At 47.6% G+C, this 25,311-nt stretch overlaps 1 protein-coding gene and 2 non-coding genes across 5 annotated transcripts in view; 2 read left to right on the forward strand and 1 right to left on the reverse strand.

The window, feature by feature from the left end:
- Positions 1-25,311, reverse strand: part of TMEM219 (transmembrane protein 219) — a 1,079,108-nt gene that overhangs the window by 533,369 nt on the left and 520,428 nt on the right. For all 3 annotated transcript variants that reach the window (XR_013598586.1, XM_078652410.1, XM_078652409.1), the window contains exon 4: positions 24,156-24,300. Coding sequence is in view for 2 of the 3 variants with exons in the window: in XM_078652410.1 (XP_078508536.1) it covers positions 24,156-24,300 (145 nt within the window). In the remaining variant the exon portion in view is untranslated. The remainder of the gene's footprint in view (positions 1-24,155; positions 24,301-25,311) is intronic.
- LOC144771226 (small nucleolar RNA SNORD27) lies at positions 9,588-9,656 on the forward strand. Its single transcript, XR_013599180.1, has one exon. It is a non-coding gene; the product is annotated as a small nucleolar RNA SNORD27 (small nucleolar RNA).
- LOC144771227 (small nucleolar RNA SNORD27) lies at positions 10,957-11,025 on the forward strand. The gene has a single exon (XR_013599182.1). It is a non-coding gene; the product is annotated as a small nucleolar RNA SNORD27 (small nucleolar RNA).

Below are 25,311 nucleotides of genomic sequence, written 5' to 3' on the forward strand. Positions count from 1 at the left end.
CAATGTAACAGCTACAACCACATAGTGGGGACACAGGTCTCCTGATCCGCCCTGGATGAGATAAGAGGGTTCTCATTTTAACTTTTATGTATTTTACTCACGTGCACTTCACTTTGTTTTTGGTCCTGACGAAGCGCCAATGACCTACGGGCGATAGAGGCGCGAAACATGTTGACCTTGACTAGTGACACCCAGGCATAGTGGGCCTTGTGGGGTCAGTCATTTTTAAGCAGTACTTTTAACTGCCAAGGGTTACCTAGACAATCTTGTCGCTGCTTCCATACCCTTGATTTTATCACACTATCATGTTTGCACGTAATTGATTTACCCTCCCTTACCCTTCCCCACACACCTGCATGCAACATCCGGCTAATCCTCTAAAAGATCTCCGATAAAGTGACCCTTCGGGGACCCGTGGGGAATTGCAGCGCCGGCCCTACGAGGAGCAAAATTGCCCGATGATGAAGCATGACATCCTCCGGGGTGTGTGAGGGCAGCAGAGGATGTAGTATGTCTTTCCCTCTCCCATCAGGGTATTTTTTACCTAGGATTACTTTTCCCCATTCTTCCCTGTTTTTAATGTATGGGTGACTATTTGCACTCAGATACGTGGGTGACTTTTGCACCCTGGTATAGGAACTTTGTCCTCTTTTTGTGAACAGATTTGGTTTAGGAGCATGGACACTGGACCTTTATTGGCTCCTTGGTCCCCCCTCTCTTTTGTTGAAGTGACACTGTTTAGTCTCGACAATGTGGCAAAGAAGAACCCCCTGGTAATAATAAATGCTTATATCCCCCCGATGATTATTTTAATACAGTACTAAAACAAGTCTTTGTTTTTATTAAACATATTAAGGATACAGTTCCTACCCCCCACGTAATTTTATTGGGAGATCTTAACTGCAAAGTTTCGAACTCAAGCTTGGACATATTTAGAAACAAGTTTAAAGAGGAATCCTTCGAGATTCCACAAGCTCTATTTCCAGTTAAAATTAGAACAAATAAGAGAGGGAAACTGCTCTTGGAAGAACTGTCCGAAACAGAGGGTATCATAGCAAATGGAAGGCTTCCTTCCGATATTCCGGCAAACTTTACACATAACTCCAATCAAAGTGAGTCGATCTTGGATTACGTAATCATTGAGTATTGCTTCTTTTACCTCCTGAGAGATCTGGCGGTCTCTCAGACTATATTCAGTGACCATAAGGTGATCACTATAACCCTTTCTATATACCCTCCCAATGCTGACCCTTGGTCCCTTAATGGTGACTCGGTCAATTTCAGTAATAAAACAGGATGATGCTTTTGGAACTCAAAAGCCATGAAGGGCCTGGAGCACATCCTGGATAAAACAGTAAAAGATCTTCATAACTGGCAGGGGGCCGAATTATTTCATTTTGAGGATTTTATGAAGGAGGTTACTTTAGCCGCAAGAAAATCCAATCAAACCACAAAGAAGACCACACTCCCCAGATCGGTTATCCTCCTAAATAAGGAAATAAATAAGCTGGTGAGGGAACAATATTTGTACAGATCCCCCGAAAGATACCGCAAAATAGTCCTCTTAAAAAGAAGGAGACGTAGGGCCAAGATTAAAATAAAAAAAGAAAAAGAGGATTCTCTATGGATCAATTTGCGAGAGCCCGTAGTCAACGGTCACGCAAGATTATTTTGGTCTTTAATCGGGGAGGGCTGTGGAACAAGAGTCAGTCCCCGTCCAATCCCCATTTCTGAACAAGTATGGGTCAATTACATCGCTAATTTATATGCTAGTAATGGGCCGGTGGCCGAGTATAGGGGATCCTGTGCAGATAGTAATTTTCCAATAGATTTCCCTTCTGAAAAAACTATTGAACTGGCTATAAAGGAACTGCGCCCCTCCGGCGCAATGGGGCCTGATGAACTCCCGGTATCAGTCTTGAAACAGGACTCAGTCGCCTGGAGCAAAATTCTTTTTCTCATATTTAGGTTCTGCTTCATGAGTAAAACTGTCCCCTTGTCTTGGAAAGGGAGCATATTGGTGCCATTGTTTAAGAAGGGCGATAGGAATGTACCCAAGAATTATCGCCAAATCGCCCTGCTCGACGCAATTGGTAAAGTCTTCTCTAAATGTCTCTTATCCTTGATTAATGATTGGGTTGATAGAAGTCACATATTACCCTTAGAACAGACAGGCTTTCGTAAGGAACATGGCACCCTGGACAACCTTTCCGCTCTTCAGATAATCTCTGATAAATATGTACGGGTTCGTGCGGGAAGAATCTTTGCGGCTATCTGTCCTAGGCATGCCTCCTCTCCTATTAGATTTGGTTCAGGCTCTCCACTCAGACACATGGTGCCAAGTCCTTCAAGGAGGGGAAAGGGGGTTGTCTCAAGCCATTCCTTCCATTAACGGACTAAAGCAGGGCTGTCTTTTGGCCCCTCTGCTTTTTTCCCTGTACATTACAGATCTCCCTATGTCTTTATCTACTTGTGATGGTATAGCCCCAGTATTGGGGGGAACTCCAATTTCCTGTTTGCTATATGCGGACGATATCCTTATATTGGACTTAACGCCCAAAGGGTTAAACAATCGTCTGCACGCTCTGCACCATTTCGCAGAATCCCACTACTTGAAGATAAACGCAGAAAAAAGTAAAATCATGTGTATTTCAGGGAGGAAAAAATCAAAATATGAGAACTTTGGTTGGTCAGTAGGAGGTCATAAGCTGGAGGTGGTAAAGTCTTATGTCTTCCTGGGGAAAATAATATCCGATAACCTAAGTGACAAGGCCCACATTGATAATAACACCCGGAAGGCCCTGTCTCAGGGTAGAAGCTTGAGTGCATTATACTCTGCCACTGGGAGAAGACATTTCTCTTACTTGCTAGAGGTCTTTCGGGCTAAAATCCCGTAATCCCTCTTGTACGGAATTGAAATAGTCGATCTGGGGCAATGGGGTTTTTACACGTTGCAGAAGGAAAAATCTTACGGTCTATAGCCTCTACTAACACCGCCTGTACAGTGGCAGCCCTGAGACTTGAATTCGGCATCAGTAGTAGTTGGGTGCAGGGCTTGGCAGGGTTTTTTTTTTTTTTTTTTTTTTAGACCTTTATTATCAGTTCAACAAGAACACAGCCGATGGCCTACAACCCAAACCGGGCCAGCCGCAAATCGTTTCATACATATATCTCAATTGCACGAAGTTGTAAAAGACATTACCAAGTTACAATGTAATACCGATTCACGTGCCAATTTTCATACACATTGTGAGCAGTCTCATTTCAAAACACAAAACACCAAACAGCTCCCCCCACCCAACATCCCCGGGTTCAGATCTTGGCAACAAAGAACTACAATAAAGCGTAGGAGTAGAAGGATCCATGGCGTAAACCTCGTATCGCCCCCCTGGCTGGTATGCAATTCGGCTGTACTTGGCCAATATAAGTAGGCACCTGGAGGAGTCAGCAATAAGGCACAACTCGCGTAAATGGATAGGTAAGTTAGTGGGCCTATTTATGTCACATTGGGTAGACACCTAGGTAGGAGATTCCCCCTCCTCACATCTATAGCTCAGACAATGTAACCTGCAGAGGAGAGCCAGTTAAGGACCCTCCTCATCCGTTAGTTTCGACAGCACATAGGCAGTATAGGGGCCCCATATATCTCGTGGTCTGGAAGCTTCCGGTAGGTCCTCATAATAACAGAGCAATTGATCCCTACAGTACGCCATATCGTTGAGCCATAGTTTAACAGCCGGCGCCCGCTTCCCTCCCCATGTCACAGCTACTCTTCTCTTGGCAATCTGCAGGGCAATCACCACCAGGCGTCTCATCCCAGCTGGCACTCCAGAAGCAATCCCTAATAGGCAAAGTCGCGGGTCAGTATGCATTTCAGTCGATGTCATTTCAGAAAGCGCTGCAGTCACATCCACCCAAAACGCATGCACTCTAGCACAGCCCCATGCTAAATGAATAAAGTCAGCCCCCTCCATTCCGCATCGCACACAACAGGACTGGTCCCGCAAACCATATCTCGCCAACTGGGCAGGCGTATAGTACCATGTTGTACAAATTTATAGTGGATGAGGCGAAAATTGCCATTAGCTGCAAATCCCCCAGTCATGGAGCAGCATTCAGCCCATTCATCCTCAGTCAGCGGATCCTGCAAGCATGCATCCCATCTAGCTTTGGCAGACACAGCTCCCCCTCCCTCATCCTCCTGCGAGGCCTTGTATAGCCGTGAAATCAATTTGACTCTGCTGGTCGATGTATATAAGAGCTGCAAGGCGCCCAAGACCGGTGGTTCGTCTGGGTATGAGGGATATAAGGCCCGTACCGCAGCCCGAAGTCTAACATACAAGAATGTAGCCATCGTGCAGTTATTTGTCTGATCCAGCAAAGTCTGCAGGGAAAGGAAAGTAGCAGTGGGGAATACGTCACCCATATTCACCACACCGGCATTTTGGAATAACTGCAAAGCTCCTAGTTCACCTGAAACCGAAATCTCAGCATGATGCAACAACGGCACATTTGGCGCATACAGCGGTAGTCTATGTGATCTACGTCCCAGCTCCTGCCAAGCACTATATGTACTGTGTACCGTGTCCACTTCCCCCTTGTCAAAGATGGAGCAAGAGTTCACTATCATTGCCCTGAGGGGCAATGGAAGAACTGCGCTGGCCTCCAGTGCCACATGGGGCGTGTATGGTGGAGCCGACAACCAGTAAGTGGCAAAGTGTGCACGCGCGCAAAGATAATATAGCTTCATATCCGGTAAGGCAAACCCTCCCATCTCGTATGGTTTTGTTAAGACATCCCACCTCACTCTCGGCTTCTTACCAGCCCAGGCCAATGTAATTAATAAGGATTGTAACTGCGCAAAAAAATGGGACGTTAGGGTGATCGGCACATTAACAAAGTAATACAAAAATTTGGGCAGTACCACCATCTTAATGAGGGAAACCTTATCAGCAAACGATAACGGTAGTCTAACCCAGCGGGCAACTTGGTCCTCCAATTTTGAAATAGCCACCCCATAATTGGCCCGGATCGTTTCCTTACTGTCCCTGTGGACCCATATTCCCAAATATCACACCGGTTCCAGTGCCCACTCCAACGGAAATTCAGATGGGAAAGGTAGAGTAGCGTCCGTCAGGGGTAATAATATGGACTTATCCCAATTGATGGATAGTCCAGAAAATCGCCCGAACCTGATAAATTCCCGAAGCACTTTGTCCAAATTCTGTACAGGGTCTCTTATATACAGGACCATGTCATCAGCATACATGGATACCTCCAGAGACCTGAGAGGGAATCGTAGCGCCGTATCCGCGTATCTCTGCCGCAAGATACAGGCCAAGGGCTCTAACACTATAGCAAAAAGTAAGGGCGATAGGGGACACCCCTGCCTCGTGCCCCTCTGTATAGGGAACGGAGCCGACAAATGTCCATTCACCCTCACTCGAGCCACCGGGTTGGTATATAGTAGCGTAACCAAGGAGGTGAAAAAAAACGGTACTCCCATGCGATGCAGTACTGCTATCATGTAGCGCCATGCCACGGAATAGAAGGCCTTTGCGGCGTCAAGCAAAACCGCCACCGCCGCCAAGTCAGGTTTAAGGAGATGGAGGACCGCAAACAGAGCTCTCAGATTATGAGTGGTAGAGCGGAGGGGTACAAATCCAGATTGATCTGGCAACACCATAACCGGCAATATCAATCGTAATCGCGTGGACAGCACTTTAGCAATGATCTTTACATCAGTATTCATTAGAGATAGAGGACGGTACGACTCGCAGCTGTTTAGCGGTTTGCCCGGCTTTGGCAGTGCAACCAGCAGTGCCTCCCTCATTGTCGCCGGCAGTTGCCCCTGTTCTAACGCCTCCTCCAGTACCATCGCCAAGCGGGGCACCAAAAGATCTATATATTCTTTGTAAAATTCGGATGGCAAACCATCAGTACCAGCCGCTTTGCCATTAGGCAGGGATGCTATCGCATCTCGAATCTCTCCTTCAGTTATATGGTGCATCAAGAAATCCTGCTGTCCCTTCGATAGCCAGACCAATGCTATATCTTCTAAATACCGTGCCAACTCGTCCTCCTCCGCTGTCTCCCTGTACTCATACATCTTCCCATAATACCGTACAAAGCAATCCAGAATGTCAGTAGCATTCGTCACGGTAGTGTCCTCAGTAACTATTTCCTGTATACTGCAATGCCTGGCCCAGGGCTTGGCAGGGTTAGTGTCCTGGGTAGCCTGTCTGGCTAGAGGGGAAGTGGGGACTTTGAGACACTTGATGAAGAATGAATTGCTGGGCTCCTTAAGGGAGTACTCCTTAACTGTAAAGAATTTTAGAAGGGCTGTAGCCCTTCTACAATTGGAGGAGAGTACGCTTTTTTCCCTGTCTGCCGGCCAGTGAAAATCACTTTTGAAACAGGCCTCATGGGATCTCAGTTTTAGGTTGGGCAGGGAGTCCATTCTCGCAAAGAAGGGAGTCACTCCTCTTACTGATACTTGCGTATTAAAACAAATGCAACCCTATGTCGCCTGGAACTTATCCCACGGCATATGGCGGTTTTGGCTTCTCCTGAGGCAGGATCTGCTGCCCTTAAATAATCTTATGGCTAGGTGGTATGGTTGTTCGGCAATTTGTAATTTTCGTAACTTGTTTACTCAAGATTGTATACACGTTCTCTTTATATGTCCTGTACTTCGATCATCTCGGCGTAAGTGGCTGAGACAAATATGCTTGAAATTAAGTATTCTTACTGCCAACTCCTTTCTAGACGCTTTATATAATCCCCCCAATGAAATGTTGTGTTTTAGTATTTTTAACTTTTTAAAAAGTTTTTTAGATATTTATTAGATGGTCTTTTAACTGTGTTGTGCTGATTATCTTGTATTTTGGTAAATTTTGTAAATGTCTTTTGCATTTGAACGAGTACTTTGAATTGTGTATCTTTTTATGTGGACCTCTTTGGAGTTCCAAAACATAATAAAAATAAACTTGAAACTTGAAAAATAAACTTGAAACTTTAACCCTCTTCTAAGCTTTTTCCAGGCTATTCTCTGGGTTTTTGTGGCCCATATAAAAGACCCAATTTTACCTTGAAGGATAGCAAGGTCCTTAGTACTGAAGGATAGTAGGATTGAATTAAACAAGAAGGTTAATTTGGGCAAAATTATCATTTTTTACGAGGTTGACCCTCCCATAGATATTCAGTGGCAGGTTCGCCCAGCGCAACAATAGGCTGCCAACCTCCTTAGAGACCTTCTCCCAGCTGATCTTTGATCTATCTGTCAGCTTCTGCGCTAAGTATATCCCCAGGTATCTCATCTGAGTCTTTGCCCCCTGTATTATGTTCGTGCAATTCCATCCCATTATTTCGTTTTTTTCTCTGTTAATTTTATAGCCCAAAATTTTACCAAATTCCTCATCCAATTCGAACAGCCTGGGTATTGCTTCTGCATGATTGTAAGTATACATAAAGAGGTCATCAGCATAGAGAGCAAACTTAAGTTCTAAATCTGCAATTTTAAAAGGCCTGATGAGCGGATCCGCTCTAAGGGAGCACACAAAAGGTTCAATACATAAATTAAATAATAAAGGTGACAAGGGGCACCCTTACCTGGTGCCTCTTGAAATACTGAACCATTCAGTTAAAGCACCATTAACTAAAACTTTTGCTCGGGGGTTCAAATAAAGAGATTTAACAGCCTCAACAAAATTTGTTGGAAAACCAAACTTTTGCATGGTCTCCCAAAGATAGCTATCAATAAGGGCATGAGTGGCTCTGGTCATTAAATATAGCCCTATTGTGACCCTCCCTACGTTTATTCTTTTTTCTCCCAAAGATAGCACCAGTTCACCTGGTCAAACGCCTTAGCGGCATCAATTGCAACAATAGTAAGTGGCAATTTTTTCTATCTATTGCAACATCTATTGCCCCTATAGCTTGAAAAGTGAGCTCGTTGAGCTGTCTGATCAGGATGTACAATGGTTTTAATAATTTCTGCCATCCGGGAAGCCAATATCCCAGAGAAGATTCTAAGATCCGAGTTTAACAATGAGATAGGTCTATATGCCTCAATTTTTTGGGGGTCCTTATTCTGTTTAAGGATCAAGGACATCATTGCTTCAGATCATGACAGGCCTTCTCCCTGTAAGTATATTTTATTAAACAGGGTTTTTAAAACCGGCACTACCCTGTCTGATAGACTAAGATAGCCCTCAACTGGAAGCCCATCAGGACTGGCAGCTTTACCCCTACTCATTTTTAGGTTTTGCTGGCAATGCGTACGAAGTACGCATGCGCTAGCAAAATCCTTATGTTTCTCTGTTGGGTCGGGTATCCGCCCCCTCCTCGCCCCCTCCTCCCATTGGCTAGCTCCATAAATGGAGGCTAGCCATTGGGAGCCGGATCTGTCCGTCAAGGCCGGACCAGATTCGGGGGCGTTCCCGTGATTTTTTCCCTCTCCGCCCCTCTGTGCGCTCATCTCGGCGGTGGGCGTGTTGTTGTTTTTTTTTGTTGTCAGGGCGTGTTCTCTCATTCCGCCGAAGATGGCGCCGGGGGCCCGTCGACTTCTCTTTGCTCCACGAAGTCCAGGTCAGTGCTCTGCATTTTTATTTGATATCCCGCCCCCCTCCCGCTGCCCGTGTGTGCCCCGTTCCCGCCCCTCCCCCCCCCCATGTTTCCGGCCGTAAATGCTTCCGCTGCCCGTGGCCAGGTCCCGCTGTATGCACTCGTCACTCCTCTATCCGTCAGGAACGAGTTATTTTATTTTGTCGTGAGAATCTGTGTCATTCCATGATTTATAGTTGACTTTCCACATGTCGGAACGGCTAAAACAAGGTATGTTAAGCTGCAAGCAATTTGAGGTGTGGGCCTAAAATTTAGTAATCACTCGGTAGTATAAGTGCCTTAAGACTGTCTAGCGATGATGTTTACTAAGCACATAGCTGACCTTTTGTGATGTACCCTAACGCTGAGCTAGTTGCTCTGCTTTTAGATAAGAACTAATTGTGTCGGTGAAACTCTTATGCTTCCTTTTTTTTGCTTTCAGGCCTTGCGCTCCTGCTGCAAAGCGTGATGCACAACCCGGCTGACTCTGCAGGTAAGTTTGTGTACCTTCCTGTCACGATGGACTTGGAGTTTGCGCAGGTGTTAAAAGATTTGTCTCGTGAGGGGGCGCTCTTCTGACATTAATGTATTGTTGGGTTCCCCACACTATTAAGCAATTAGCGTTAACTACTTATGTCAAGCGTCTTAAACAACGTACCGAGGATTGAGCTGCGTGGCTCAAAAGCAACAATATTTTTGACCATTTTAGAGTGTTTAAGAGTACAGGCCTTCTTTTCAGACGAGGAATAATATAACGGCGCTCCCCTCGTAGAATTTGGCAGGTTATGCAGTAAATTCATTCAATGCGTATCTTTTTCACATGGCACCGAGGTGAGAGCCAGCATGTCGGACGCACCCAGTCATGTGCCATTTGTTAGTCCCAGTTTTACGTTCTGTAATCAACTGACTTTAAATTATTACGTCGAACTAGTAGCTCAAAATTCAGTCTTCTATGCGTTTAATGCACTCGCTACAAAGGTTCTGTTCCGTGATGAATTCTATAGACAAGCATATGGCTGACTGTATAGTGATGCCATCTTTAATCTGAGAACAGAATAATGAAGGGGCGGGCGATGTTCAGACAATAGTGTCATGGGCAAGAACCACTTGGTGGCTCGTAATGCTCACACTAACTCCCTAGAATGTAGTAATAAACCACTCTGTAGTTTAAAGTGCCTTAAGCGATGATTAACAAGCAAATAGCTGACCTTTAGTGATGTATCGTCAGATAGTTGCCCTGTTTATGAGTAGGACTAGTTGTGTCGAAGAAACTAATGCATCCAATTTTGCTTTCAGGCCTCGCCCTCCTGCTGCAAAGCGCGATACACAACCCTGCTGACTCTCCAGGTAAGTTTGTGCACCTCCATATCATTGGTTTTCATGCTTTGTGGTTTACCCTATGCAAATGAGGAATGGCTCACTTGTGACATTTGTAAAATAAGTACTTTTGGAAACAACTACTTATGTCGAGCTTCTTAAACAACCCGTCGAGGTTTGAGCTGCGTGGGTGAAAGCAACGTTGTTGACCATTTTGAGTTGTTCAAAGCACACAGGCCTTTCCTCTGCAGGCGAGAAATAATATAAAAGGTAACTGCTCTACATTATTTTTAGCTCCACTCGTAGAATTGGTACAAAAGGGGGTGGTGATGGACGGAGCATCTTAACCAATCAAACACTCGCACCCAGTCAACAGATCTGGGTTTAATCCATCACCGTTTTTTAGCCCACTGCCACCCAGTTCAGACATGGCCATATGCAAATCAGTCTGACCCTGTGCCTCATGGGAACAGTCCAGCCCGAACTACCAAGCCATGCCTTCCCTGGACCGGAAACAGGCTTCCGAGGACTGTTTCTGGCATTTCAGCCGTCTTCACCCAGGCTTGCTTGAATCCAGTGGCAAAGTGGGCAAGGGACTTGCGTCTGAGCATACCCTGCCAACTTATGGCAAAGGAAGCGGTACAAAAGGGGGTGGTAATAGCATCTGAACCAAACACTCACATTGCATATGGCCATGTCTGAACTGGGGTGGCTTGGTGAGCAAAATAACGATTGTTTTTTAACCCAGATCTGTGACTGGGGGTGAATGTTTTGCCATTGTGCAACATTCTGTCCATCTTGTGTGTTTTGCCACTCGTAGAATTGGGCAGGTTCTGCAATAAATTCATTCAATGGGGATCTTTTTCGTACATGGCACAGAGCTGGGGTTTTAAGAATTCCATCTCCAGCACCCAGTTATGTGCTATTTGTTAGTCTGGTTTGACGTACTGTATAATCGGTTACTGACTAAATTATGAGGCCAAGCCAGTTGCCCAGAATTCATTCTTCTGCATTTAATGCACTCCCAAGGGTTCTGTTCCGTGATGAATTCTATAGACAAGCATATGGCTGACTGTATAGTGATGCCATCTTTAATCTGAGAACAGAATGAAAGGGCAGGCGATGCCCAGAAAATGGTGTCCTGAGCAAGAGAACCACTTGGATGCTTATTGGCTGGTACTGCTCACACGACTAACCACTTGTGTGTTTTTTTCCCTCCAGGTTGAGGCTCCTTCTATTGACACTACAATGGTAAGTGCTCGTCAGTCAGGATGGGAGAACAGGGGCCTGATATTTCTTTACCTCCACATGATGTTTTAAGTCTCGTTCGTCTGAACATCTGTGAAGAACACTCATAGCATGGTGGAGTTCTGATGGTGGCAAAGCGGCCAGGGTGCACTTTAACAAAGGCAAAACCATTGCATTGTAAATGCTTGTTGTAAGTTGTTCTCTAACTTCACCCTCAGAAATACTAGTGGATAGATACAGCCTATCAGCTTCGGACAAGTGAGGGAGATCCCTCGAATTTAACCATGCCCTAACTTTGTCCGGTCTATAATCAATATCCTCCTCATCTGGATTAAGCATAAATGATCTTGTCTCCTCCCTAATTTTATCATAATCCTACACCAGGGCACCTGACCCTCTTTGTACCAAGATCTTAATATGGTTTCTTACCCTGTCTGCTCTAGATTTCCATGCCAATAGGGAGCCGCATTTTTCGCTATAAGCAAAATGTTGTAATTTGCTGGCATCCCATCTATCCTTCGGAGTCTTATCAATCTTGGCATGAAAGTCTGCCTGTAGAGTCATCAACTCCCTTTCCAACCACGGCATAAGTTTCCGAGAGGTCAGGGCTGCCTGCTGCAGCTCTGTCTCCTTTTCCTTAATCTTCTTGAGGCTATCTACTTCTGCTTCTTTAATAGATGTTTTTGTTGTTGATTATTATAGAGCTCAGAAGTCCCTTCAAATAAGCTTTAAGGGTCTCCCAGACTATCTGATCACAAGTGGAGTCTATATTGAACCTAAAAAAGTCTTCTGTTTTTACATCAAGCTCAACCCTCACGCTCTCGTCGAGTAGCAGGGTCCTGTCCAGAGTCCATCTCCTCTGGCGCTCTTTATGCTTGAAATTTAGTACCAGCTCGACGGCGGAGTGATCTGATATAGTCGCCGGGATATAAGCTATGGACTTAAGATCTGAGAGCATACTCTGATCCACCAAGAAGTAGTCTATTCTTGAATGTTGTTTATATTTTTTGCTATAAAAGGAATATTCCCTAGCATTGCCATTGCTAACTCTCCAGATGTCCAACAAGTTAAACTCCTTAATAACATTCTTGAGTGTAGAGAATGTTCTAGGCGGAACATTATATTTTACTTTAGAAGTCCGATCTAACTGCTTATCAGATACTAAGTTAAAGTCACCGCCAAGTATAACTGGAGCAGATGGATTTACCAGGCTGGCCTCGAGATTTAAAAGGGGGCCCGAGTTGTCCTCATTAGGCCCATAGTAGACAGCACAAACTATTGGTGAGCCGCAAATTGACAAGGTAACCATCAGCCACCTCCCAGACTGATCGGTATCTAATTTCTCCACCTTAATCCCCAAATTACCTCTTATAATCATTGCTACCCCTCTTGTGCAGCCCCTTTGTTTAGAGCATACCACCTCCTGAACACAACTAAGCTTGCTAAAACCCTGTTTACATTCCTTGGCTACTAAGTGAGTTTCCTGTAGCAAGTAGATAGGAGCCTCATTACTTTTTAAGAACTCACACACCCGGAATAACTTCCTGCTGTTCCTTAGACCGTTCAGGTTCCAAGAGAGGAGTTTAATCTCATGCGACCTACTCATACTCTAACCGTGGAACTACCAATTTGAGCTAGCAAAACCTACTTTTACTCGTATGAGGATTTCTTTTTCTATTTTACCCCCTTACTCCCCCCCCATGCAACCCACCCTTGCCCTCCCATGAGGAACCCACCTTTCATCCCTTGGCATTGGAAAAACCGCCTATTTGAGACCCCTCAATGGAGCAACAGAACATCTTGCTTATACCAAGGAGAAAAGAAAAATAACAACTAAGTATCAATTAATACCCAGTAACCGTGACACTCAAAATACTCATACGTGACCCATTCTTTTTTTTTCTTCTCCCTTTTCTCCCCTTTCTTTCCTTTTTTTCTTCTTTTTTTGGCTAGATTACATCTAGATAGCACCTATAACCCAAAATTGGTACTGAATCCAGCATTTGGAGCATGCCAAACCCACTAATAGTGTAGCTACCCCCTCATCTGTACCAGAAGGGCATCTACATCCTTGGTGGAACTGAAGTTGAGCATCTTATTTTTCCACATTACTTTCAGCAATGCGGGAAACTTCATTTGAACCTGTTCCCCCAGACTCCTCAATTCTGGCATTCTAGAGCCCAACTCCCACTGCCTTTGCGCTGTTCTTCCCCCTATATCAGAGCGAATTTGATAGAGTCCAGCATCATGATGCAATGCCGACCCCATTAGGAATCTCCCCAGGATCAATTCTTTCACTGTGTATGTCTGGAAGTTGACAAAAATTGTTCTAGGGGCTTTCCTATCAGGATGCAGCTTAAAAGGATCCCTGTGCACTCTTTGGATCTCTGACCTAAGGTCAATGTCCTCTCGATCTTTCAGCACCCCGTCCCTTAACAGTTTACACACGAACGCCTTGATGTCCCCCTTCTCTGCCCCCTCTGGTATTTTAAGAATCGTCAGATTATTTCTCCGGGCTTGCATTTCAAGCCTCTCCATGTCCATCTGTAATGATCTATTTTGGGCTTTTAAGACTTCTATTTCCTTCGTATTCCCCTGAACGAATTCTGAGAGGGATTTAACTTCAAGTTCGAGTGACCCAGTTCGTGTGCAAATATCGTCCAGCTTTGACTCTAGGGCATCACAGTTTTCATGGATCCCCTTCTGATTTGCCTCAGATATCTCAAATTTAGAAAGCAAATCTCCCCTTAGAGACTGAAGCAAAGACCCAAGCTGCAGCTCACCGCTGTCCATTCTTTCTTCCCCCAGAGCCTGCATTGCGGGATCCTCATGGGCTGCCTTTAAGACCGGTAGATCAGGACGACTAACTGCAATAGGTGCTTATACTTGTGGGGCCGATAGGGCAGGTAAAGGAGGGGTATCAGTAGTAACAGTATTAGTAGGTGTACCACCAAGATGACTTGACGTGGGAGAAGTATCACAAGAGGGAGGCTCTAGCTGGTTCACAGAACTATCCCCAACAGCAACACCTGTGCCTTTCTCAGATTCTGGGATCTCCATGAGAGGGAAAAGTGATTCTCAAAAAGAATTGAAGGAGGGCTCCGCCGTGGGGCTGGATGGAGTGGTTTTTAGGGGGTGCGGGTGACCTTAGGCCCTCTAGATTTTTTAGTATCCCCTGATTTGGCTGCTTTTCTTTTGCGTGGGGTCATAGGGACCACTTGTCCTGAGCACTCTGTAGGGTCCAGAGTGGTTTTAGTTTTAGGCTCGACTGGGACCGCAGCTGATATCTATTTTTTACAGGGAAAGCTAACCCCCTTTGGAGGCCCAGAGCGGGCACCTCCATTCTGCTTCTGCTCCTCTTACCAAAACACAACTTTCCAGGGGTATTAACCTCCTCTCTGAAGGCTTGGGTTACCACCGCTTCCTCACCCCCCCCCCGAGGACAATGCCAGATCGGAGATAACGATGTCCGACTCCATGCAACCCAGCTCGCTCCCAACCGGCAACCACCTTACCAAGTCTGAGCAGGGGGCGAGGAAACGCTGCGGAATTGAGGCGTCTGCCACGTAGACCAAACGCTGTAGAATACCGCTGCCAGCAGACCCCCGAAAGCTGACTCTCGCGGCCGCGGCTTAAATCCAAATCCAGAGCCTGGCTCGGCGGCCTTGAAATCCGTAGTATACTGTAGGCTCCGCCTCCCGACCCATCAGAGCCTCCAAGCCTTAGCGTCCGCCGCCGCCGCCCTCCGCCTCGACTGCCAAAGTGAAGGCAATTCTCCGACAGGGAAAAGAGATGTTTCAAGCAAGATACTCCCCGCTGGGCTTAAAAGGGTGCCACATCCTTACCGGATAATTTTGCTGTATTCAGCTTGTTTTGTAACGCCGCATGTCTGTAGCAAGTATCCTGCTGCTCCCGGAGCTCCCGCGACAGGCGTCAGCCACCCGCCATGTTCCCCCCCCCCCCCCCACGTTTTGGATCCAGACGGTGGAGACTCTCCTCCTCTTTAGAAGGATGCGGAGGCGGAAAGAAGGTAAGCAAAGTGATGGGTCTGTCCTATATGGAAAGAGGTAACCACTTTGGGAAGAAAGGATGGCCTAGTGCGAAGGACAACCTTGTCCGGATGTACATCCAGTAAAGGAGGTTTCGAAGAAAGAGCCTGAAGCTCACTCAACCTGCGAGCAGAGGTGATGGCTACCAAAAAGGCAGTTTTGAGTGTCAAAAGTCTTGAGAGGACAGTTATTTAGTGGCTCGAAAGGAACGCACATAACGTAGGCCAGCACAAGATTCAAGTCCCACTGGGGCATTACGAAAGGAATAGGAGGAAATATGTGAGTAATGCCCTTAAGGAAACAATTTAGAATAGGGGACTTGAAAAGAGACGGTTGATCTGGAAGGCGAAGAAAGGCCAAAATGGCCGAAAGATAGCCCTTGAGAGGGCCCAGAGCAGAGCCCTGCTGGGCCAAGGAAAGAATGAAAAGGAGAACCTCTGGAGGAGGGGCAGAAAGGGGATTCACAACCTTTGCTGTGCACCATGCCACAAATGTGTTCCATCTACAGGCCTATACCGTTTTGGTGGAGGGACCCCTGGCTGCCAAGATAACGTTACAGACTTTGTGAGGAAGGTCAAAAGCTGTCAATTGTCGCCGCTCAATCTCCACGCAAAGAGGTGGGGGCTGGACAGGTTTGGGTGGAGGACCGTCTCCAGCTGCTGCAACAGAAGATCCTCCCAAAGGGGCAGTCTGATCGGAGGATCGATGGCCATAATAAAGAGCTCAACAAATCAGACTCTTCATGGCCAGTCCTAAGCCACAAGATTGACTTGGGCACGGTCGCGCATGATCTTCTTCAGCACACTGGACAGAAGTGGTATAGGCAGAAAGGCGTATAGTAGACCGTAACTCCACTCGCGATGAAAAGTGTCGCCTAGCGAGTGCTGCCTTGGAAATTCCAACGCGCAGAACTGCTGACATTGCACGTTCTTTTCGTTGGCGCATAGATCTAACCAAGGCTCTCCCCACTACTGAAAGAGACCTTGCACCACCTCGGAGTGAAGACGTTATTTATGATCCATCATGTACACTCAGCTGAGTTTGTCCGCCCTAGCGTTCAGAGAACTTTTCCTAGGTGTTGAACCACCAAGTACATGCTCTGACGTTCCAGCCACATCCAAAGGTGAAGAGCCTCTTGACATAGGGTCCACAACCCCACCCCGCCCTGTTTGTTGCAGTACTACATGGCAGTGGTGTTGTCTGTGAACACCTGCACTACGCTTCCTTTGGCAGAAGGAAGGAATTCCTTCAGTGCAAGACAAATCGCCCAGAGCTCTAGAAGGTTGATGTGGAGCCCAGACTCCGCCGGAGACCCGAGGCCTCTGATATCCATCTCCCCCAGGTGGCCGCAGCACCCCAGAAGTGATGCATCCGTCACCACTGTGAACTCTGGTTGGGAAGGGAGAGGGATCTGCAGTTGATCAAATCCTGGTTCGTTAGCCACCAATGCAATTGGTGTGCAGTGCTCTCCGAGATACAGACACAATCGGAAAGTCCCCATATCCTGTGCCCACTGGAACTTCAGGTCCCACTTCAGAGCCCGCATATGCCACCTGGCATTGTCCACCAGCAGGATGCAGTAGGCCATGAGGCCCAGCAGCCTCAGGGTCATTCTGACAGAAATCCGGGATAGAGGCTGAAAGATCGGAATCATAGCCCGAATATCCCGGACTCGCTGCTCGGGAGGATAGGCCCGAAACTGCGCTGTGTCCAGAACCGCTCCGATGAAAAGGAGCTTCTGAGAGGGAATCAGGTGTGACTTCGGCACGTTGAGAGTGAACCCCAGCAAATGCAGGAGGTCCGCCGTAGTCTGGAGGTGGGAGACGACAGCCTGGGGCGAACTCACCTTCCAGTCATCGAGATAGGGGAAGATTGGAACCCCTGATCTACGCAGATGAGCTACGACCACTGCTATCACTTTCGTGAACACCCGAGGGGCACTGGTAAGGCCAAAGGGGGGCAGGGTGAACTGAAAATGCTTATGGCCTACTGTGAACCGTAGGTAACGCCGGTGGGCAGGCAGGACAGGGATGTGAAAAAAGGCGTCCTGCAAGTCCAAAGCTACCATATAGTCTACAGGGTCGAGAGCACACAGGACCTGAGCCAGTGTCAACATTTTGAGCTTCTCCTTTCGGAGGAAGCATTTGACGTCCCGGAGATCCAAGATAGGACGCTGGCCTTTCTACTTCTTGGGTACCAGGAAGTGATGGGAATAACAACCACGACCTACTTCCGACACAGGGACTCGCTCGATGGCTCCCTTGGCCAAGATAGCCGTAACTTGCTGACGGAGAAGGGCCAAGGAATGTATGAAGTTACAACGCATACATTTACAGTGCATGCCTTTAAAACACAGTTTTTACAACACAACATCCTTTACAACGCATTTTATTTACATAGCATGCCATTACATCGCATTTTCAGAAACTACCTTTACAACGCATTCCATTACATTGCATTATACCTTTACAACGCATACCATTACAATGCATACCATTACATTGCATTTAAGGTAAGTGTTGGATAGTATAGGGTAATAATTACTATTCTAACTCCAGTCAGTGCAACAGTAGGGTAAGTGATGGATAGTGTAGGGGTAAAAATTACTATTCTAACTCCAGCGAGTGCAACAGTAGGGTAAGTGTTGGATAGTGTAAGGGTACTATGCGTTGTAATGATATATGTTGTAATGACTTGCGATGTAATGCCTGCTTTGTAGTGACATGCATTGTAATGACATGCGTTCTAGTGACATACAATGTAATGGCTGTGTTGTAATGACATGCGATGTAAAGGATGTTGCGATGTAAAGACTGCTATGTAAAGGGAGTGCGATGTAATGACTGCATTGTAAAGGTTGCTTCACGGGCCAAGTGATCCTCCGACAAGTGATAAGATTGCGATGTCATGGATGGAGGGGTAGTCTTGCCGCCCACTGGCAACTGGTGGCCCTGAAAAGTCCGACTAGGAGGGCTTGAAGGCTGCTGCAGAGGGAGCGCTGGTGGACTGACCAGCCCCCTGGCCCCTAGACCCACGACGCTGGGTCCCACGTCCCTGGCCATGCAGTGGCTGGACAGCTTGCGCAGGCCTGGGGCTCTGGGCGGAATGTGGTGGGGCACCCCTTCCATAGCCACGAAAGGGGCAAAAAGCCGACTGTGCAGGCGAGAGGAGGTAGCGAGCCCAAGGATCTGCCTGTAGCCCTGGAATCCTTAAAGCGCTCGAGCGTGTTGTCACCTTTGTCGCTAAACAAGCGACGGCCATCAAAGGGCATGTCCAAAAGAGTTGATTGGACATCACCCGAAAACCCAGTGGATATCAGCCAGGCGTGGCGTCTCAGGGCTACCGACGTTGAAATCGTTCTGCCTGGTGAGTGGGCGGTGTCCAGTCCACATCGTATGATGAACTTCGCTGCATCTCTACCCTCAATATTAACAATAATGGGGAGACCCGATGTCCCTCAGAACCTGGGTATTAAAATCAAACAAAAACAATTGGTTCTGTCAGCATCTCTACCCTCAGCACGTGCACGGGAGAGCATGGTCTGGGCCTCTTCTGGGCACTGTGGCAGCACCTGTGTAACCGTTTCCCACACAGAAAGATAGTAACGGCCCAAGAAACATGCAGTGTTTACCGACCGCAGTCCTAAGCTTGTGGAAGAAAACGTCTTCTTCCCAAAATGGTCCAGCTTCTTGGATTCCCTATCAGGTGGAGCAGTAGGGAATGCGTCCTTGGAAGTTGAGGCTTGGACCACCAAGCCCCTGGGGGTAGGGTGTTGGGAGAAGAAAATGGGGCCGCCAGGGGCTGGTGGTGGCGTCGTACAATCATCCTATCCACAGGAGTCCCTGTGCTGGGCTTGGACTAAGTGCCCAGAAGGATGTCCGTGAGGGCCTCATTGAACCGCAGCAGGGGCTCCGAAGAGGACACTGCCAGTTGAAGCACCTCTGTCAGTAGGTTAGTCCTGACCACCATCATAGGAAGCTCCAGGTTCAGGGCCTTGGTGGCCCTACGCAACACCACAGTGTTAGAGGCACCCTCCTCCATAGCCATGGGAGGAGGAGAAAGCATGCCAAGGTCTGGAGAAGTGTCCAGACCACTGACCTCACCCAATTCCTCTCTCCAGTCAGGTTCTTCCAACTGGTCTGCCAAAGGGTCAACAGAGCTCTCCCAGTCTCAATCGACGCCGCTCCGGCTCTGTGTCCATGTCAAGGGGCAGGCTGGGGTCGACGTCAGATGGGGACACAACTGGCATCGGAGGGGGCAGGGGTGTCACCAAAGGATTCAGCGCTGGAGGAGGTGTTGCAAGGTCGTCCGGTGCCGATCCGGATACAGGCCTGGATCCCTGGGGGCCCTGCGACGCCGGGGCCGAAGCTGCCGGCATCAAAGGCCTAGAACCCCAGCCGAGTTTGCAGGGCCAGAAGGTGTGCCTGCGGAGTTGGGCTAACCAAAGATTGAGTGGAGGGCTTCGTAATAACTATGAAGTTGGGCAGGGGTCGCTTCGGCTCCCGGGAAGGGGAGGGAAGGCTCAGCGACGACCCAACAGGCTCCGCGGGCAGAGCCGGAACTCTACCTCCAGCATAACGTCGGCTGACGGATGGGGAGAACGCGAAGAGCGACAGTGCTTCTTCGCCTTCTTTTTGTGCTTCAACTTACCAGAAAACAAAGACTTCAACGAGGAGTGGTGGTCATTGCTCCGCAACCGGTCCCGTGACCTCCCTCTAGCCCGGTACTTTGATCGGCGTGGTGCGGAGCTGACTGCCGGACCTCCAGAAGCTTTCAGGACCACTCCAGCAAAGACTTCGGAGAACAACTTCGGGTTGTGGTCGCACTCCAGACACAAGAGGCACACTAGATGTGGGTCCGTCACTGATATCCGCTTGTGGCAGGAGCCACAAGGCTTGAAGCCGGTTCGTCGATGTGACATCCCTCTGCACCAGGAGTCTAACAACTCACAAAAGATGTTGACAAAATTAAAAAAAACGACAGTCAAAAAGTGACTAGATATACCGCTCTCTCCGGATCTGCGCTGGCTGGCGCGGAAAAAAAGAACAAACGTGAGCGCGCAGGGACGGCTTCTAAGTAGATACAGTGAAGTCATTCCGCCGATCACGACGCCAACGACAAATGCAGAGTCGACTGACGCCACCTACCGATGCGCAGGGGTATTGCTGAAGAAAAATTCTCCAGATCCAGTCTGACGCCTGGGGGTAATTCTAAGGCAAGGAATCCATAACTAACCGCCTCTTTCAGATAGAATGTATTAAAAAGAAAAAGGCTGGAACTCGAGGCAGTTCAGCCATTGTCTGAGATCGATTCCGGACATTCGTCTCACCTAAATCTCACCTTACCAACCTATCAACAAAGGTCAGTGCATCTTCTTCAAATGCAAAAAGTGCATGTCAGATAAGCAGACATTAGAAGAACCAAATGAATAATCTTCTGTCTCCGTCCTGCATGTTCATTAGCCATGCTTTCTTGGTCACCTTGTCACTGTTTATCCTCCATTACTGTGCACCTTCATTCCCTCTGGTCACCCTCTGCCCACTTAGGCCTTTACTTCCCTTCCCAGCTACTTCAGCAAATCAGCTTGTGCCTGTGAGAAGTTGGCCTGATATGCAGTGCTCACTATTCTAGTGAACACTATGTATCAGTCCAAACAACCCTTATTGATGTTTGGTTGTAAGTCAACCTGATAGACCAGCTATCCTAGTAGCATGGACACGTGCAGTCTTTAGGCTAAACTCTAGAGGGCGTGTTAAGCCAGCTGTTTTACCATCACATATACCCCTTGAACAACAAGTGAAAGGACACCACACAAGTTGTTATGAAAAATAAAGTATATTTATTTATAACAAGACTACCCTGGCTCTTTATGAGACAGGGAGCTAAGCACACAACAAAACTCTTAAAGAAATACTTAAAGTCGCACAATTTACACAAATGCCCGAGGGGCACGAAAAACCATATACTATACAAGTGGAATGCGAAATACTAGCAGGTAAGTAACTATTCTCATAGGCTTTAGGATCGCTAGGACTGGACTACTGAACCTTTAGATTACAAGCAGGCGGCCTAGGGACGTCGTGTGCAGAGTGGGAACTCTCACGCGTAAGGCGGGAAAAAGTCTATGGAGGCTAGTAAAAGCAAAGTTAGTGTTTTCGGGCGAACCCGACTAGGTAGGACAAAAACGAAAGTGGATCTAGACACTTAGAGAGTTGGTCTACGCTGGAGCACCGGAGTACTCGGTTTACCTAGCCCAGGGGCTGCGGCTGCATAGGGTTCAAATGTCGTCGGGTTTCTTCGTTGATGAACCAGGAGCCTGAAGAAAGAAGTTGCTGGCAGGCGACCAGTGAAGAAGTTCTGGGGGATCCAAGCCTGGATCGGGAAGAGGAAGACCTGTAAGCAGAGGGGACCAAGTTCTGAATCACTAGCCAGTGATTTAGGTGGGCACCAGAGTGGCACCGGGCGAAGTCACCTCAACCAGGTGAGTGGGCGCTGCTGGGCTCTGCAGTCTCTCGGACCAGGAGGCGTTGTCGGCGACCAGGATGGAGGTGCGAGCTGTCCCACGAAGATATCTGCTGTCGACGTCGCTGGACCCAGGATTGGGGCAACAAGTCTTGGCAAATGCAAGCCCACGCGGTGGACTTAAAATGGCGTCTGGAGTGGACCAGGAGGGTCCAGGGCGCTCCTCTGTTGGAGGGGAGCAAGGGCCAGTCTGGAGCAACCAGACCAGCAGTGGTTGTCGTCGAAATTCGTCGTCAGAGGGCCACTAGCCAACGGGCAAGCGACCTGGACAACGCGGTGAGCAGCAAAGAGCAGAAGGGCCCCACGCAGATCTCGTGGATGCAGGGGAGCTGAACTTCGGTGCTGGAGCTGCTCAGGGTTGGGGCTTCTCTTACCCCAAAGCACTCGGTCGAGGGTCACTCGGGAGTCGTGCTGGTCAAGCGTCGTGCAGTCTTGGAAGATGGCCGGTCCCTCGAGGTCTCGTCACACCCACGAATCACAGCTGGGCTGATGATGCAGGTAGAGGTCAGAGGTGCCAGGGAAGCCGGTTCTCGTCGAGCTGGGCAGTCTTGATCCGGTGAGGAGACTTACAGCAGACCGCGATGCTTGGTTGGTGCCTGCTGCTGCAGGGTGACTACTCCTTAGTCACAAGGGAGAAATCTTAGGAAGAAGTCTTGAGTTCCTTTCGTGGAAAGTAGTTTCAGGATTCAAAGATGATCTCATTTGGAAGGGGGCCTGCTCCTACCTTTATCCTGCAAAAGGGGGCTGGCACGCGACTAAGTCCTGCCCTATGGGTGGGACTAGGAGGGGGGTGGTTACACCCCTCTCCTTTGGCGGGCTTTCCCCAGATCAGGGGCTGGAGTGCCCCTGGAACTGGTTCAAGCCGGCCTATGCACAGTGAGCACCGGGGTGCCGCTTGCAGTCACCTTCCTCTAAAGCCCTGCCTACCTAGGATACACAAAATCCTGTCTGGGACGGTGCTGGCACCGCCCCTGGCAGGAAACCCTTTGTCCTTGCCTCCTGTGCTGGGAGGACTCCCAGCAGCAGGAGGGCAGACTTGTGTCTCGGTGGCAGCATCCATCTTGTGGAGCTGAGGCTATGTCTGACTTTAACCGGGGTTACAGGTTACATACATGTCGTGTCCCTCTAGAAGGGTGGAATGCTAACCCCGTCGCCAGAATTGACGAGGGGTTAGTATTCCAATTCATATGACACCTTACTCGACACGTTTTGATAAAGCGATACCAGAGTTGGCATATAACCGCGAGGATTATAATGCACTTAAGAGTATATGGTATGCGTTATCATGGAACAGCTATTAGGACTTGGTTCCGCAAGCTGCAAACGGGCTCAGCTCATGCCAGAGCACCATTTCACCTTATTCCACGCACTCTGCCTTCAGGATTGTTAAGGCCTGCCATAGGAGTGACTGATAGGAATATAGGTGTCCATTGTAGGTTTAGATATAGGAATACTATATCTAAAGCAAAGTGTGATTACACCACCTTGCCCCAGCTGTCAAGCAGCCAGTTGTGTCTGGTTTAGTTAGTCAACCCAGGGGTGGCATAATACATGCTGCAGCCCCTGGGAGACTTCTGGGTGCACCTCAGCCCTGGGTACAGGGACTTGGAGAGGGCACAGTGCCAATTCAGTACCTGGGTACAATTTGGAGTAGAGAGAACAGCTAGGCTGTGGGTCTGATTAGCAGGCCCACAGCCAGGGAAAGTCGTAAACCAGTGAAGCAAAAAGCAAAAATCTGGGTGATCATAGGATTGCAGACCCTACTCTCCTACAGTGCCTATACACATTCTCCCTGGTTGTTGGAGGAGGCAGCTTTACAGCACGCCACTAAGGTGGCTATAGCAATAGAGCTGCAGGTGAACGTAAGCCACCAAGCACTGGCCACACCCAGTAAAACATGGACATGGAGGTATCTTCCCTCAGAAGACCCACATTGGTGAAGTGGCAGTGGAGTAAATTGATCTAGTAAAACTCTCCCTCCTATGAATGTGTTTCGTTGCAGTACTTTGTGTGATATTTGTGTACTACAGTAATCCACTGTAAAGCATGTAATACACACAGTACTGAGAGAATACTTGGCAATACCAAAGCATTGTCTGCATTTTGAACAAGTGTACATATGAACTGTGTGTAAATTGCTGTGAAAATGTGCAGCATGAATTACTGTGCTTCCGTAGTGTCTGACTGTATAATACGTATCCCTGTATCTGCACACTGTGTATACTACTCCACGTCATTTAAGTGTATGTTCATTAATGTACAAGTTAAGTACCTCATGTATGTGTGAGCGTGTGTACCTGTCTGTGTGCACATTTGTATATCAGATGCCAAGACTGTACTGTATTTTTGCTTCCAACTAACAACGTAGTTGAGCCACTCTGCGTATAGTTCAGTGACCACACCAGCAAAACTCACCTGGTGCTGGGAAGCAGGGATGTCGGAACTGTCAGGGTGATACAAGAGTCAGTGATCTCAGATAGCAAGCAATAAGTTGCTCCACTACAGCCTTCTGGGTGCCAGGGTACTGCAGTGAGGTTCAGCATCTCTTCTGCATCTGGACCTGCAGGAAGACAGATGTACTAATTTGATGATATACTGGCAGCAGGACACAAAGACACCTCCTATTTTTGGTTTAGTTTAAATGCTTAATAAAGGAAAACCTTGAACAAAAAGATAGCATTGTACAGCAGTTTAAAAACATACAGAATGCAATATTAGTGCAAATGTATTGATAAAAGCAAATAGAAAAAACTAAGCTGAAGGCAAATAACAAAAATGACATATAATCAACAGGCTATCATCTCTTTTTTTATCATTCTTTTTATTAAACAAATAGGAATTGACATCACAAGGTACATCACAGTGCATACAAATACGTAATACATTACTGTTACATTCAGATCAGTACATGAGTATTTGCTTATTAGTTGCCACAACATTTATGGCGACAGTGGGTCATCATGAGTGGGTATATTCGGGGGGGAGGGGGGGGGGTACAGATATCACCTCGGTATGTATTCCAATCGTTCCAGATTAGTGACCATTTTTAGGGGCACCCCCGTGATACGTATACAGTCTTTTCCCTAAACATGCACCAGTCCATGTCTCTTTTCCAGGTCTCTATCATTGGTGTGTGTACAGCCCCCAATAGTTGTGCGAAATTTCTCTTTGCTACCATAAGACCCAGTGTTGCCCATATGGTGCGCTTGCTATTCAGATCTGTGGGCTCCCACACATTCAGGAGAAACCTCTTGGCTTCTGGGCGGATAGTAAGTGAGAGTACTTCACTGATGATCTTGTGTATTTTACGTCAGTACCGTTGGATGTGTTCGCACTCCCACAATATGTGCATGAAGGTTCCCACACTACCGCAGTGTCTCCTACAGGTCCCGTCATCCGCTGCCCCCATTTTCACTAGACATGGTCCTGTTATATATATACTCTGTGTAGTATCTTTAATTGGACAAGGCGCAGCTTTGCTGATATAGCCACCTCCCGTAGGGACGCTGTCGCCACTACCCAGTCTCCATCGTCTATGACTATACCGTCTCTTTCCTATTTCTCTCTTATG

The sequence above is a fragment of the Lissotriton helveticus genome, chromosome 7 (genome assembly GCF_964261635.1).
Source record: "Lissotriton helveticus chromosome 7, aLisHel1.1, whole genome shotgun sequence".
NCBI classification, from domain to species: Eukaryota; Metazoa; Chordata; class Amphibia; order Caudata; family Salamandridae; genus Lissotriton; species Lissotriton helveticus.